Here is a 17,916-nt window from a genome sequence, read left to right as displayed (position 1 = left end):
CTTTCAATTTTAACATAGGCAATTTAAACAAAGCTTCAGAATGTACATGTCCATAGGCTATCTCTCATGCTCCAACCTAACCTCCCCAACACATTACATATTATATTCTTGATCTTGATCTATTATTTGGTCACAATCACTCACAGCTACAATATCATTTCTTCCCTCTATCTGTACTACATATACATCATTCCTCCTGTTTGCAATGAACAATGTTTCATCTCCATTCCTATCCACAACTGCTACTTTCTCACCCGCAAATCCTACTTTGAAACCTTTGCTGGTTAACTTACCAAATGATATTAAATTCGCACCTAAGTTTGGTACATGCAACACATCTGTAAATGTTATTGTTCATCCTGTTGACATTTTTACTTTCACCTTACCTACCTTACCTATGCCTCTAATATCTAGCTTACTGTTATCTCCTATTTCTACATTCCTAGTTACATTTGTTGACATGTCTGTAAAAATCTCCTCTGTTGGACACATATGATGGGACATACCTGAATCGAACAGCCAATCTCTAATTTTCTCAGTTCCTACAGAAACTACCATGCTTATTGCTTTATTTACTACATGTATAATTTCCGACCTTACCACTTTTCCACTCGTATTCACTGATTTGCTCTCCTGTGATGATTCGCCACTCTTCATTGTTGGACATACTTTAGAATAATGTCCTGACTTACCGCATTTGAAGCACTTTTGAGTACTGCGACAATATTTAGATGCATGTCCCTGTTTACCACAATTGTAGCAACTATACTGTTTTCCTAATCCCACGTCTTCTTTCTTGATATATTGTTTCTGTTGAACAACCATGGCTTGAGCTTCATCCTCCTCACGTTTTCCAGTGTCATAAGTTACCTTCTGCTTTCCTCAGTGAGTAATCTCGCCTTCACCTTCGAGATGGTCAGTTTCGCCAAATCGGCTTCCAAGGAAGGAATACAAACTGCATATTCCTCTGTAAGATTTCCGATGATCATTCCTGCAACTTGTTGATCTGTAAAATCGTATCCGGCTTTACTCGTTCTCCTCCACAGTTGATTTATTTTTGCGAAGTATTCTCATGTCCTGGGGCTTCACAAAATGAGTTAACTGTTTCAGAGTCATAGCACCATTCGCTAGCCCTCCATCATTACATAACTCGTCCAGTTTTTCCCATGCCTTTTTCGCTGATTCAGTATCTGCAATGTCACTTTCAACATTTTCTCCCACATATTTGAAAATAACCGCTAACGCGATCACATTGTTTCGCACTCGTCGTCTTGTTTCTCTCTCAGCAATTGACAACCTGGCGTATCCTCATACCCTATTACTGATTCCCACACATCTTTCAAGAACAGCTCTTGCTTCACCTTCAATGCCCACGAACATTAGTTCTCCACTGTAAGCTTAGCCACTTTCCTGTTCATTCTTCACCGGTCCACGAGGTCGCCATTTCTCCCGTCAATAATGTCACAACTTGCTTCGTCCGTTAATTCTCGTTATTCCATTTCAACTTATATTGTCCGGAATGTACTACGGCGCTCTGGAGCTCTGGGCCCATAACCTGTTGATATATATTCATTTCTACTCATTACACCGATTTAGGTAAGCAAATTTTATCATAGAAACACCAGCTTCATCACTCACATCCTTTTATTACGAGCTGTTATCCACAACTGACAATCACACACACCAAGCAGTTCAAAGAATAAAGCAAAACCAAGATAAACCACTCGACTCAATTATCTGAGTTACCAACACATAACCTTAGTGTTGTTTTCCTTATGACTAATACAAGATATATATACATGGCATCTTACTTTTATTTCTATGTGAAAATTATAATATCCCTCCACAGGGGGTTGTCGCTTGCCTGGTCACCCGCGCTCAGAGCTTGTCTCCCGTCAAGCACTTTGCCGTAATGAGCTTCTTGGCGGCACAAGTGCCCCTCCTTTGCAGTCTGCTGAGAGCTTTATCAGCGGAAGGTTCAGTTTAGTAAAGTGTTCACATGCTTAGTGCTCAGTGTGTGTTGTTCCAATGCAATTTTCATTACGTGAGCGTGTGTATATACATAATACCTTCATACAGTACGGTACTGCTTGGCGGGGGACAGGCTCGCAGCACAGGCGACCGGGCGAGCGTCAATCCTCTGAATAGATAAAAATTGTCCCTGTATATGTAGGATATAGAACATCAGAATAGTTTCAGGTGGATTGTTGATCAATGTACTATTTCGAAAATTTCTAACTCTATTCTGAAACTTTATAAAAAAAATTATCCTTTCTCTGAAATTTATCTACTTTCTCTTGTTTCATGTATTTGGCCTCCACATTTAAATTTAGATTTTTAAATTGTAGTACTATGGTAGATTTTTAATAATTCCCCTCCTGGTAATAAAGCATTTAGTGCACCACTTTCAAAAGACTGCCTCTTCCCCATGCAGTGTTTTGCATCACCTGCACCATACGTTGTTGCTCTCAAAATTCTACTATACATTGTACTGTTGGTTATGTTGCAGGTGAAATAATGTTTTGGAATTTTTTTAAATGTTAATTTTCTTATGATTTTGATTGCATGATGTTTCACACTATACTTTTGGAACATAGTATTCTTGCCTGTCTTTTTCTTTCTGATCATTCAATTAACTGCATGACTGAAATCCTGGGAAGATTGGTTGAAGCTTGAACTTTGGAGATAGAGAGTGTTATCACAAGACACCATATTAAACATTGCTTTCAATTTTCTTCACATGGGTTTTAATGGAATGTGAGTTTGAAGAGGATTATTGAGACCTGAAGAGATATCCGTAATGTAGTTACAATAGATGTTTGAACACAATCTCTGTACGACTGTACCTACCACAATGATTTACTTTGAAATAATTTGAGAACTATCACTCATTGGTCTAAAATCCTCATGTTCTTTCCCAAAAGAGATAAATTCAGTGTCCAAGAAATTACAAGTTAAATATTAAACATTAAACATAGAATATGCAGATTGAAATCAGAGCTATCAAATGAAGAACATAAACCTTATGTTGACATCGACAGATATACTTTCAGTACTGTTAGTCTTTCTTACCTCTTGGGGATTTTTGTTTTGTTTATACTGATGAAGAATGAAAGTGAATGGTGTGGGATACCAATTTAAACCAGCTGATCAAACATAACTTCAGATCTTATTCAATGTTGTTAAATCTGGAAACTGAGATGGAAACTGTGAGGGTGGGTTGGTGCTATGGCTGTCTTATATGGCAGGAGTAAGTTGATCTAGATATGAGAGTCAGAGATGGGAGTGTCTTCAGATGTTGACACTGTTATATCTAGGACTCGTTTGAGAATCATTTCTTGTTCACTGCTGAGATTGAGTCGAGTGTTACTGTTGCGCAGTGGATGTGGGGACCCACGGTGTGTACTTGCCTCTCGCCCGCTGCTACTCAGGCCATCGGAAGTCACATGGTTACATTGAGAATCAGCTTGACTTTGTTTGGGGCTGCCTGAAGTCATCTTACCATTAGGAGGAGCCGAGTTATTGGCGGCAGTCATCCCCTGCTTGTAGCGTGAGGCCTTCCTAGCACACCAGCCATGACGACTCAACAGAGTGAACAGATCTCGGCGGTACTGCTTAGTGAGAAGGGCATAGAGATATGGATTAGCACAGGAATTAAGGGGGTAGAAGAAGACCAGAAGTATTTTGGCACGTGGTACATCAATAAGAGGATAGCCTGCCACAGCAGTCAGACCAAAGAATGCAATGGGCGCCCAGCATGCAAAATCTGTGAAGACCAATAAAGCCATTCTCTTTGCCACAGTAGTGTCAGAACGTGCTGCCACGGAATCATGGCCACTGATGTTACAGTAGATACGGCCATAACACACACAGATCAGAATGAAGGCGAGACCATTCATCAGCAGCAGAGTGGCCAAGTAGATCCGATCACTTATGTGCTTGTTCTCCATCGGTAAACATAAGCTGTAAGCAATATGATGAAAAATTAAGTTACAATGGGTGATTTGGGTAAAAGCACTGCATATTCAACATTAATAATATTAATATCATCATATTAAAATAGTATTAATAGTAGTTATCATATTCTTCTTCTTATTATTATTCTGAAAGACCAGAGGAAGAGGATAGTATAGAAAGTGAAAGAAATTAATCAGTGATGGCAGAAGTAAAGGGAATATATAGTGAACCCTATCAGGCGGCGATGCCAGCACCCATTTAGAGCGCATTTGGTGCGTCGAGTGCAGTCCCTAGGCCGCGAAACGGTAGCCCGCTGTTAGGGAGGGCTAAGTTCATAGGTATGGCAGACAAAGAGCGGAGAGCTTCGAACCAAAAGTGGAGAGAGAGAATTACTAATAGCAGAGAGAGAGGGAGCGATGAATTAAAAAACCCATGCCTAGCCAACTTGTTCGGGAATATACTCTCGCCAGCGGAAGCACAATAAAATTAATATGAGAAACTCCAAAGCTGAAAACACCCGCAGACTGATTGATATCTAGCCTACAGGGCCGATTCAAGTGTCATAAAAACGCGGAGTAATGAAAATATAATTCATGGAGTCATGTCCGACTGTCATATGCCGTAATTCTGCGACTTAAGAGAAAATGGAGATTATATCGAGCCGTTAAAGGCAAAGGAGGGTGTTCTGTTACGCGGTGATTCCCCCGAGCGAAGGGGCCTTAAAAACTTCAGAGGGCGAAGCATTCTGTGCCTGTTGTCCAACTGAATTGCCAGAGGTGCGTGTCGTCCTCAAAGAGTCGAAAACGCGAGAAAAAGTTTTCGTGAGTTGATCGCTTTTATTTGAAGTTACTGTGGGAGAGACTGCTGTCCATGAGGTAATATGGAAAGATTCAGGAGCAAAATTCAGTGCATTTTTAACGAGTAGCTCAAACAGCAACTGATGAAGTTAACGGGGGCACTGAAATAAACTCATTTTCGAAACCGGTGCCAAATAATACGTATCTGCGAGTGAACAAACTAATTTCATTCGCCACTCACTGATATCGGTCACGAGTGAACAGACTCATTTCATTCAAGCGAGTGAACACACCAAACGCTTACTGATAACACAGGGGAACATTTTTGTTGCAATTGTCTGTTGTGTGAGATTTTTCAACTCTTCCTATGTACTTTGGCTTCGCCAATTCCAAATATGAAGTCACTTTTCCTGTGCATGCTCTACTTTTAATGCAATATGAGTTGTAATTACTGTTGCAGCTTTTGGTTTTTACGCTGAATGTTCTATTTTTTTTAAAAAAATTGCATTATTGTTATAGGTTTTTGTTTTACACTAAAGTTAGGGGACAATAACAACAACCACTATTCCTTTTAATTAAAATGGCATCAAATCAATGATCAACTTACTAAAATATCCTGACCATAACTGGATTATTCGCGTGGATCTTAAAATGGTAAACTTCTTCCTTGGACAAGGAAAAGGTTTCACGAAATATCCTTGCTACCTGTGGCCCGAACGTGAAACTCTCGAAGTAGGGATGCCAAATATTGTGAATGAACGTATTGTCAGTCGAGACAGAATCATCTTTCCTCCCCATCCTCAGCTTCATATCAAGTTGGGCTTGATGAAGCCATTTGTAAAGGCTCTGAATACTGAACATGAATGTTTTCAACACATTGTTTCTGCTTTTCCTGGTCTGTCATTCGAGAAAATAAAAACAGGTGTGTTTGATGGTCCTCACATTCGATCCCTTATACGTGACGAGGAATTTGTCAAGAAGGTGGATCAAAAGGAGAGGGCAGCATGAATATACCAGTTATTAAGAACTTCCTTGGTAACAAGAAGGTAGAAAACCTTGTACTTCTGGTTCAAAGAGTGCTAAAGGTATTTTGCGATGTTGGATGCAACATAAGTAATAAGATGCACTTCCTGAATAGCCATCTTGATCAATTTCTCGAAAATCCTTGGGATGGTAGCGATGAGCAGAGAGCGCTTCCATCAAGACCTTCAGAAAATGGAAGTGTTATAAAGGGCGATGGGATAGGCATATGTTGGCAGACTATTGCTGGAGCATCAAACGAGACTGTCCTGAGCAAGTCCAAAAAACGCAAGAGCTACAAGCGCAAATTCGTGCCTGATTGAGTTTTTCACGCCCTCTATGTCACATTGTTAGATTAATTAATTGATATCTTCCATCTGTATGTACATATCAATGCTGTAATTAAGAGAATTATATTTTTATACTTAATAGTGTTTTATGTCATATTTATAAAACCAAACCCCATGGCGCAACAGCCCCGAAGGGCCTTGGCCTACGAAGCCACCGCTGCTCAGCCCGTAGGCCTGCAGATTGCGAGGTGTCGTGTGGTCAGCATGACGAGTCCTCTCGGCCGTTATTCTTGGCTTTCTAGACCGGGGCCGCCCATCTCACCGTCAGATAGCTCCTCAATTGTAATCCCGTAGGCTGAGTGGACCTCGAACCAGCCCTCAGATACAGGTTAAAATCCATAACCTGGATGGGAATCAAAGCCAGGGAGTAGTATAATAAGCGGGTTCGGCCGCCTCCTCCTCCTCCCGCCGCCTCCTCCGCCGCCTCCTCCGCCTCCTCCGCCGGCGGGAAATTTGAATTTTGGCGGGAAATTTGAATTTTGGCGCGAGATTTGAATTTGTAAACAAAGCCACGTGCTTTTTGACAGCTGTCATCGACAACAACGCATCGCTAACCTCACTGCTGCCATCTTGACGGGCCTAAACCTCACTAGTACCAACTTAACCTAACTAGCGTGAGGTAAACAAAGCCACGTGTTTTTTGACAGCCACGTGCTTTTTGACAGACAACAACGCATCGCTAACCTCAGTACTGCCATCTTGACAGGCCTAAACCTTAGTGGTACCAACTTAACCTAACTAGCATGAGGTAAACAAAGCCACGTGCTTTTTGACAGCCACGTGCTTTTCAACAGATTTGTAAACAAAGCCACGTGCTTTTTGACAGCTGTCATCGACAACAACGCATCGCTAACCTCAGTACTGCCATCTTGACGGGCCTAAACCTTAGTGGTACCAACTTAACCTAACTAGCATGAGGTAAACAAAGCCACGTGCTGTTTTGACAGCCACGTGCTTTTTTGACAGCTGTCATCCGCCATCTTTAAACCACAGTGCACTGTGCTGCCCTCTATATCGCAGTAGCTGCAAAATTCGTCACCTGTCATCGGCAGTGCTGCCATCTTGACGGGTCTAAACCTTAGTGCTACCAACTTAACCTCACTAGCTCGAGATAAACAAATCCACGTGCTTTTTGACAGCCACGTGCTTTTTGATAGCTGTCATCCGCCATCTTTAATCTATAGAGCACAGTGCTGCCCTCTTTAGCTACTTACCTTTGAAATGTGGTGGCGGATAATTTGAAAAATGCTTTTCGACAAGCAGCCATCTTTAATCCAGAGTGCACCGTGCTGCCATCTTTAGTTGAAATGTGGTGGCGGCAAATTCCACGTGCTCTTGTTTGAAAACAAACTCACGTGCTTTTTTGACAGCTACCATCCGCCATCTTTAATCAACAGAGCACAGTGCTGCCCTCTTTAGTTTGAAATGTGGTGGCGGTAAATTCCACGTGCTCTTGTTTGGAAACAAAGCCATGTGCTTTTTTTTGACAGCTGTCATCCGCCATCTTTAATCCAGAGAGCACCGTGCTGCTATCATGCGGGCAATTTCATCACCTGTCATCCGCCATCTTTAATCCACAGAACACCGTGCTGCCCTCTTTACGGCTACTACCTTAAGCATGTAGTAGCGGGCAATTTGAAAAGTTCTGTTAGCTGTCAGCCGCCATCTTTAATCAAGAGTGCACCGTGCTGCCATCTTTAGTTGAAATGTGGTGGCGGCAAATTCCGCGTGCTCTTGTTTAGTAAACAAACTCACGTGCTTTTTTGACAGCTACCATCCGCCATCTTTAATCAACAGAGCATAGTGCTGCCCTCTTTAGTTTGAAATGTGGTGGCGGCAAATTCCACGTGCTCTTGCTTGGTAAACATAGCCACGTGCAGCTGTCATCCGCCATCTTTAATCCAGAGAGCACCGTGCTGCCCTCTTTATCGTAGTAGATGTAAATTCGTCACCTGTCATCCGCAGTGCTGTCATCTTTAGCTAGATACCTTTGAAATGTGGTGGTGGATAATTTAAAAAGAAAAATTCTACAGCAGCCATCTCTCGGCGCTAATTGCATAAGATGGCGGCTATACATAACTCCTTAAGTGTGCTTACGCAAGATGGCTGCTATACACAGGTTCTTATGAGACGCCCTTGGGATGCTTGCGCAAGATGGCAGTTATACATGGCTCCTTATGAGATGCCCTAGGGATGCTTGCGCAAGATGGCGGTTGCTCTTATGAGGCGGCTTAAGGGTCCTTGTACAAGATGGCTTGAGACGCCCTAAGGATGCTTGCGCAAGATGGCGGACACAAGATGGCGGCTATACACAACTCCTTATGAGACGCTTTAAGGGTGCTTGCGCAAGATGGTTGCTACTCTTAGCTTAGAGGCTAACGTGTCGTGCTAGTTCGATTCATTAAATTTAGGGCTTAAATGCAAAATGTTAAATATATCGAAAACGGTGCACCGTAGAGCAAAACGGACAAAATTTTTCTGCCTAATACCTAGGTTCGCAGTATGAGGAACAAGTAAAACATAGTCTAATGATGGGATCAACGGTTCGGTTCCTACTTAGGCCCTTTGGCATTTGCTCTGTTTTAGCTTGTATTGAAGCGAGTCTTCGTAACATGATCAGGTCTAGCTATGGTAGAGAGTATAACGTACCGTGCTGGTTCGATTCATTAAATTTGGAGGCTTAAATGCAAAATGTTAAATATCTCGAAAACGGACAAAATTTTTCCGCCTAATACGTAGGTTCGTAGTATCAGGAACAAGAAAAAACATAGTCTATTGATGAGATCAACGGTTCGATTCCTACTTAAGCCCTTTGGCATTGGCAGCTATCTATTTCTACAAGATGGTGGCTGCTCTTATGAGACACAAGATGGCTTGAGACGTCCTAGGGATGCTTACGCAAGATGGCGGACACAAAATGGTGACTATACATAGCTCCTTATGAGACGGCCTAGGGGTGCTCGCACAAGATGGCGGCTACTCTGATGAAGAAAGCTAGCTTAGAGGCTACTGCGCAAGATAACAGCTGCTGTTATGCATGCGGTGGAGGGCAATTTGAAATTCTATGTGCTTAATCAACAGAGCACCCTGCTGCCCTCTTTAGCTGAAATGTGGTGGTGGATAATTTGAAAAATTCTTTTGACAGCTATCATCTTTAAAAACAATGGCGACTATACATAGGCTGTTAAGGCCTTATCATTCTCCTCCTCCTCCTCCTCCTCCTCCTCCTCCTCCTCCTCCTTCTCTACCTCCTCCTCCGCCTCTTATGTCAAGGCATAGCTTTATATCGAACAAGTTTAAACCTGCATCGCGAAGGCAAGCGTGTGCAGCGATAACATTATTGTACATGTTTAGACTTTCGAAACATAAGAAGAGTAGAATCAAACGCTGTACTCGATACGACATGTGATCAGAACATTGATTGATGCGTTCAGAAAACAAAATAAGTGATCAAGACTAGAATCGAACACTGTACTCAATACATCATGTGTTTAGAATATGTCATGGGATACCCTTGTTCTAAGAAGATCAGATTGAAACATAACAAGACTAGAATAGAACACTGTAATCGATGTTGTTAACTTCAACATGTGATCAGAACATTGATTGATGTGTTCAGAACACAAAATAAGTGATCATGACTAGAATCGAACACTGTACTCGATACAACATGTGATCAGAACATTGATCGATGTGTTCAGAACACAAAATAAGTGATCAAGACTAGAATCGAACACTGTACTCAATACAACATGTGTTTAGAACATGTTAGGGGGTACCCTTGTTCTAAGAAGATCAGAATGAAACATAACAAGACTAGAATCGAACACTGTAATCGATGTTGTTAACCTCAACATATGATCAGAACATTGTTTGATGTGTTCAGAGCAAAAGTACAATTTTGATGATTTGCTTAGTGTAAAATCAAAAACTATGGAAACACACTGTGCACATATCGCGTAGCTAACTCGCTCAGTAAGCAATATTGCAAAACTACAACTTCAATGATTTGCATAGTGTAAAAATCAAAAACACACTGTTCCCATACTGCGCAGCTAACTCGCTCGGTAAACGATATAGCCAAAGTATAACTTCAAATTACTTACCTTCTATCATTCGTCTTGTGTGTGAAAATCAGTCGAACAAGTTATCGCATAAACATGGCTGAAAAAAAAATCGTGATAGGGTATGGAACCCAGGGGTTACATCTTATCAGAAGGGGCAAAAAGGATGAAAGGACTCTTCCTCCTCCTTACCGCACATTCCTTGTAGGGCTAATTGGCTGAAGGGCTAATGGGCAAAAGGGCTAATGGGCTAAAGGGCTAATGGGCTAATGGGCAAAAGGGCTAATGGGCTAAAGGGCTAAAGGAGCAACAACCTCATCGATCGCTATCAGCAAGAACGCTTGTACTTTGTTAAGCGTAGAAAATTAATCTTTATTTGTAAATGGTTTCATGTTCATAACAAGGAATGGAACCTAGGGGTTACGTCTTACGTAATAAAATCCCCGAGGTGCGACGAGTTTCGTTTTTTTAACTAGTGTTTGGAACACTGAACTTTTCAAGATGGCAAGAGTGAGGTTAGCAATGTTCTGTTGTTGGATTATAAATTCCGCGCTACAACATGCATAAGGTGGCAGCCTTGAGGTTTACTGCCGTAAAGATGACAAGAGTGAGGTTAACAATGTTCTGTTGTTGGATTTTAAATTCCGCGCTCTAACATGCGTAAGGTGGCAGCCTTCAGGTTTACCGCCGTAAAGATGGCAGCAGTGAGGTTACCGACGCTCTATTGTCCTTCAAAGTGAGGTTAGGGTTCGTCAAGAAGACAGCTGTCAAAAAAGCACGTGGCTATGTTTACCAAACAAGAGCACGTAGCCGTGACGTCACGGTCACGTAATCAATCCTTAGCTCGACGTCGTTAAGAGCAGTATTAGGGTTAGCTATGCTTAAAAGTCTTGGGAACAGAGCAGCAGTATGAATTGCTATGTTTCAAAGCGTGTACACATGACCTATCGATTTTACATGCATCGACCATCGAACTAAACTTCATCCGCTAGATCGTGCTGCTATCTTAGCATGACTTTAAAGTACAATGAACAGCCATGTTTCAGAGCGTGTACACATCACCTATCGATTTTGCACACATCGACTCTCGTACTAACCTTCTTCCGCTGGATTGTGCTGCTATCTTAGCATAACCTTAAAGTACAAAGAATAGCCATGTTTCAAAGCGTGTACACATTACCTATCGACTTTGCATGCAACAAATATCGTACTAAACTTCTTCCGCTAGGTTGTGCTGCTATCTTAGCATAACTTATACACATGAACTTAAAGTACAAAGAATAGCCATGTTTCAAAGCGTGTACACATTACTTATTGATTTTGCATGCATCAAATATCGTACTAAATTTCTTCCGCTAGATTGTGCTGCTATCTTAGCATAACCTATACCCATGAACTTAAAGTACAATGAATAGTCATGTTTCAAAGCGTGTACACATCAACTATCGAATTTGCATGTATCGACTCTCGTACTAAACTTCTGCAGGTAGATTGTGCTGCTATCTCAGCATAACTAAGACGCATGAACTTAAAGAACAAAGAATAGCTATGTCTCAAAACGTGTACACATTGCCTATCGATTTTGCAAGCATCGACTCTCATACTAAACTTCTTCCGCTAGATTGTGCTGCTATCTTAGCGTAACCTATACGCATGACCTTATGGTACAAAGAATAGCCATGTTTCAAAGCGTGTACACATTACCTATCGACTTTGCATGCAACAAATATCGTACTAAACTTCTTCCGCTAGGTTGTGCTGCTATCTTAGCATAACTTATACACATGAACTTAAAGTATGAAGAATAGCCATGTTTCAAAGCGTGTACACATTACTTATTGATTTTGCATTCATCGAATCTCGTACTAAATTTCTTCCGCTAGATTGTGCTGCTATCTTAGCATAACCTATACCCATGAACTTAAAGTACAATGAATAGTCATGTTTCAAAGCGTGTACACATCAACTATCGATTTTGCATGTATCGACTCTCGTGCAAAACTTCTTCAGGTAGAATGTGCCGCTATCTTAGCATAACTAAGACGCATGAACTTAAAGTACAAAGAATAGCCTTGTTTCAAAGCGTGTACACATTACCTAATGATTTTGCAAGCATCGACTCTCGTACTAAACTTCTTCCACTAGATTGTGCTAAAATCGTGTAAGTGTTCTGCTATCATAGCATAACCTATCGATTTTACATGCATCAACTATCGCAAGCATAACTAAGACGCATGAACTTAAAGTACAAAGAATAGCCTTGTTTTCAAAGCGTGTACACATTACCTATCGATAATGTATGTATCGAATATCGAATATCGTACTAAACTTCTTCCGCTAGATTGTGCTGCTATCTTAGCATAACCTATACGCATGACTTTAAGGTACAAAGAATAGCCATGTTTCAAAGCGTGTACACATTACCTATCGACTTTGCATGTATCGACTCTCGTACAAAACTTCTTCCGCTAGGTTGTGCTGCTATCTTAGCATAACTCATACACATGAACTTAAAGTACAAAGAATAGCTATGTTTCAAAGTGTGTACACATCACCTATCGATTTTGCATGCATCGAATCTCGTACTAAACTTCTTCCGCTAGATTGTGCTGGTATCTTAGCATAACCTATACCCATGTACTTAAAGTACAAAGAATAGCCATGCTTCAAAGCGTGTACACGTCACCTATCGATTTTGCATGCATCAAATATCGTACTAAACTTCTTGCGCTAGATTGTGCTGCTATCTTAGCATAACATGTACGCATGAACTTAGAGTACAAAGAATAGCCTTGTTTCAAAGCGTGTACACATTACTTAATGATTTTGCATGAAACGACTATCGTACTAGACTTCTTCCGCTAGAGCATGTAGCAATCGCTTTTGTGTATCCCTAATCCATGTGCACGAACTTAAAGCACAAAGAAGAGTTATGTTCTAAAGCGTGTACACATCACCTATCGATAATGTATGTATCGACTATCGTACTAAACTTCTCCTGTCAGAGCGTACGAGTATCGCTTGTGTGAGCACGAACTTAAAGCATAAAGAATAGCAATGTATAAAAATCTTGTAAACAAAGCAGCAGCATTACGTATAGTCAAGTTTAAATGCGTGCACACATCATGTATCCATGATGCACACAGTACTAAACTTATTCTATTAGAATGTACAAAGTTCGCATGTGTTTGTGCTGCTATCTTAGCAAAGCCTATGTGCATGAACTTAAAGCATAAAGAATAGTTATGTGTAAAAAATCTTGTGAACATAGCAGAATGTTTACTACGTAGGTCTAGACATTGAACTTTGCATGCTGAGGCAACATACTACGTGACCGTGACGTCACGACTACGTGCTCTTGTTTGGTAAACATAGCCACGTGCTTTTTTGACAGCTGTCTTCTTGACGAACCCTAACCTCACTTTGAAGGACAATAGAGCGTCGCTAACCTCACTGCTGCCATCTTTACGGCGGTAAACCTCAAGGCTGCCACCTTACGCATGTTAGAGCGCGGAATTTAAAATCCAACAACAGAACATTGTTAACCTCACTCTTGTCATCTTTACGGCAGTAAACCTCAAGGCTGCCACCTTATGCATGTTGTAGCGCGGAATTTATAATCCAACAACAGAACATTGCTAACCTCACTCTTGCCATCTTGAAAAGTTCAGTGTTCCAAACACTAGTTAAAAAAACGAAACTCGTCGCACCTCGGGGATTTTATTACGTAAGACGTAACCCCTAGGTTCCATTCCTTGTTATGAACATGAAACCATTTACAAATAAAGATTAATTTTCTACGCTTAACAAAGTACAAGCGTTCTTGCTGATAGCGATCGATGAGGTTGTTGCTCCTTTAGCCCTTTAGCCCATTAGCCCTTTTGCCCATTAGCCCATTAGCCCTTTAGCCCATTAGCCCTTTTGCCCATTAGCCCTTCAGCCAATTAGCCCTACAAGGAATGTGCGGTAAGGAGGAGGAAGAGTCCTTTCATCCTTTTTGCCCCTTCTGATAAGATGTAACCCCTGGGTTCCATACCCTATCACGATTTTTTTTTCAGCCATGTTTATGCGATAACTTGTTCGACTGATTTTCACACACAAGACGAATGATAGAAGGTAAATAATTTGAAGTTATACTTTGGCTATATCGTTTACCGAGCGAGTTAGCTGCGCAGTATGGGTACAGTGTGTTTTTGATTTTTACACTATGCAAATCATTGAAGTTGTAGTTTTGCAATATTGCTTACTGAGCGAGTTAGCTACGCGATATGTGCACAGTGTGTTTCCATAGTTTTTGATTTTACACTAAGCAAATCATCAAAATTGTACTTTTGCTCTGAACACATCAAACAATGTTCTGATCATATGTTGAGGTTAAAAACATCGATTACAGTGTTCGATTCTAGTCTTGTTATGTTTCATTCTGATCTTCTTAGAACAAGGGTACCCCCTAACATGTTCTAAACACATGTTGTATTGAGTACAGTGTTCGATTCTAGTCTTGATCACTTATTTTGTGTTCTGAACACATCGATCAATGTTCTGATCACATGTTGTATCGAGTACAGTGTTCGATTCTAGTCATGATCACTTATTTTGTGTTCTGAACACATCAATCAATGTTCTGATCACATGTTGAAGTTAACAACATCGATTACAGTGTTCTATTCTAGTCTTGTTATGTTTCAATCTGATCTTCTTAGAACAAGGGTATCCCATGACATATTCTAAACACATGATGTATTGAGTACAGTGTTCGATTCTAGTCTTGATCACTTATTTTGTTTTCTGAACGCATCAATCAATGTTCTGATCACATGTCGTATCGAGTACAGCGTTTGATTCTACTCTTCTTATGTTTCGAAAGTCTAAACATGTACAATAATGTTATCGCTGCACACGCTTGCCTTCGCGATGCAGGTTTAAACTTGTTCGATATAAAGCTATGCCTTGACATAAGAGGCGGAGGAGGAGGTAGAGAAGGAGGAGGAGGAGGAGGAGGAGGAGGAGAATGATAAGGCCTTAACAGCCTATGTATAGTCGCCATTGTTTTTAAAGATGATAGCTGTCAAAAGAATTTTTCAAATTATCCACCACCACATTTCAGCTAAAGAGGGCAGCAGGGTGCTCTGTTGATTAAGCACATAGAATTTCAAATTGCCCTCCACCGCATGCATAACAGCAGCTGTTATCTTGCGCAGTAGCCTCTAAGCTAGCTTTCTTCATCAGAGTAGCCGCCATCTTGTGCGAGCACCCCTAGGCCGTCTCATAAGGAGCTATGTATAGTCACCATTTTGTGTCCGCCATCTTGCGTAAGCATCCCTAGGACGTCTCAAGCCATCTTGTGTCTCATAAGAGCAGCCACCATCTTGTAGAAATAGATAGCTGCCAATGCCAAAGGGCTTAAGTAGGAATCGAACCGTTGATCTCATCAATAGACTATGTTTTTTCTTGTTCCTGATACTACGAACCTACGTATTAGGCGGAAAAATTTTGTCCGTTTTCGAGATATTTAACATTTTGCATTTAAGCCTCCAAATTTAATGAATCGAACCAGCACGGTACGTTATACTCTCTACCATAGCTAGACCTGATCATGTTACGAAGACTCGCTTCAATACAAGCTAAAACAGAGCAAATGCCAAAGGGCCTAAGTAGGAACCGAACCGTTGATCCCATCATTAGACTATGTTTTACTTGTTCCTCATACTGCGAACCTAGGTATTAGGCAGAAAAATTTTGTCCGTTTTGCTCTACGGTGCACCGTTTTCGATATATTTAACATTTTGCATTTAAGCCCTAAATTTAATGAATCGAACTAGCACGACACGTTAGCCTCTAAGCTAAGAGTAGCAACCATCTTGCGCAAGCACCCTTAAAGCGTCTCATAAGGAGTTGTGTATAGCCGCCATCTTGTGTCCGCCATCTTGCGCAAGCATCCTTAGGGCGTCTCAAGCCATCTTGTACAAGGACCCTTAAGCCGCCTCATAAGAGCAACCGCCATCTTGCGCAAGCATCCCTAGGGCATCTCATAAGGAGCCATGTATAACTGCCATCTTGCGCAAGCATCCCAAGGGCGTCTCATAAGAACCTGTGTATAGCAGCCATCTTGCGTAAGCACACTTAAGGAGTTATGTATAGCCGCCATCTTATGCAATTAGCGCCGAGAGATGGCTGCTGTAGAATTTTTCTTTTTAAATTATCCACCACCACATTTCAAAGGTATCTAGCTAAAGATGACAGCACTGCGGATGACAGGTGACGAATTTACATCTACTACGATAAAGAGGGCAGCACGGTGCTCTCTGGATTAAAGATGGCGGATGACAGCTGCACGTGGCTATGTTTACCAAGCAAGAGCACGTGGAATTTGCCGCCACCACATTTCAAACTAAAGAGGGCAGCACTATGCTCTGTTGATTAAAGATGGCGGATGGTAGCTGTCAAAAAAGCACGTGAGTTTGTTTACTAAACAAGAGCACGCGGAATTTGCCGCCACCACATTTCAACTAAAGATGGCAGCACGGTGCACTCTTGATTAAAGATGGCGGCTGACAGCTAACAGAACTTTTCAAATTGCCCGCTACTACATGCTTAAGGTAGTAGCCGTAAAGAGGGCAGCACGGTGTTCTGTGGATTAAAGATGGCGGATGACAGGTGATGAAATTGCCCGCATGATAGCAGCACGGTGCTCTCTGGATTAAAGATGGCGGATGACAGCTGTCAAAAAAAAGCACATGGCTTTGTTTCCAAACAAGAGCACGTGGAATTTACCGCCACCACATTTCAAACTAAAGAGGGCAGCACTGTGCTCTGTTGATTAAAGATGGCGGATGGTAGCTGTCAAAAAAGCACGTGAGTTTATTTTCAAACAAGAGCACGTGGAATTTGCCGCCACCACATTTCAACTAAAGATGGCAGCACGGTGCACTCTGGATTAAAGATGGCTGCTTGTCGAAAAGCATTTTTCAAATTATCCGCCACCACATTTCAAAGGTAAGTAGCTAAAGAGGGCAGCACTGTGCTCTATAGATTAAAGATGGCGGATGACAGCTATCAAAAAGCACGTGGCTGTCAAAAAGCACGTGGATTTGTTTATCTCGAGCTAGTGAGGTTAAGTTGGTAGCACTAAGGTTTAGACCCGTCAAGATGGCAGCACTGCCGATGACAGGTGACGAATTTTGCAGCTACTGCGATATAGAGGGCAGCACAGTGCACTGTGGTTTAAAGATGGCGGATGACAGCTGTCAAAAAAGCACGTGGCTGTCAAAACAGCACGTGGCTTTGTTTACCTCATGCTAGTTAGGTTAAGTTGGTACCACTAAGGTTTAGGCCCGTCAAGATGGCAGTACTGAGGTTAGCGATGCGTTGTTGTCGATGACAGCTGTCAAAAAGCACGTGGTTTTGTTTACAAATCTGTCGAAAAGCACGTGGCTGTCAAAAAGCACGTGGCTTTGTTTACCTCATGCTAGTGAGGTTAAGTTGGTACCACTAAGGTTAGGCCCGTCAAGATGGCAGTACTGAGGTTAGCGATGCGTTGTTGTCTGTCAAAAAGCACGTGGCTGTCAAAAAACACGTGGCTTTGTTTACCTCACGCTAGTTAGGTTAAGTTGGCACTAGTGAGGTTTAGGCCCGTCAAGATGGCAGCAGTGAGGTTAGCGATGCGTTGTTGTCGATGACAGCTGTCAAAAAGCACGTGGCTTTGTTTACAAATTCAAATCTCCCGCC

The 17,916-nt window shown here is 41.6% G+C and overlaps 1 protein-coding gene across 1 annotated transcript in view; it reads right to left on the bottom strand.

Moving 5' to 3' along the window:
- Positions 1–3,260: 3,260 nt before the first annotated feature.
- LOC136863511 (lutropin-choriogonadotropic hormone receptor-like) overlaps positions 3,261–17,916 on the bottom strand; it is a 132,775-nt gene continuing 118,119 nt past the window's right edge. The window contains exon 6 of the mRNA XM_068225976.1: positions 3,261–3,963. Within this exon, the coding sequence (XP_068082077.1) occupies positions 3,261–3,963 (703 nt within the window). The remainder of the gene's footprint in view (positions 3,964–17,916) is intronic.

This window comes from Anabrus simplex, chromosome 2 (genome assembly GCF_040414725.1).
Source record: "Anabrus simplex isolate iqAnaSimp1 chromosome 2, ASM4041472v1, whole genome shotgun sequence".
NCBI lineage: Eukaryota > Metazoa > Arthropoda > Insecta > Orthoptera > Tettigoniidae > Anabrus > Anabrus simplex.
This window is presented reverse-complemented; position numbering and strand designations above follow the sequence as displayed.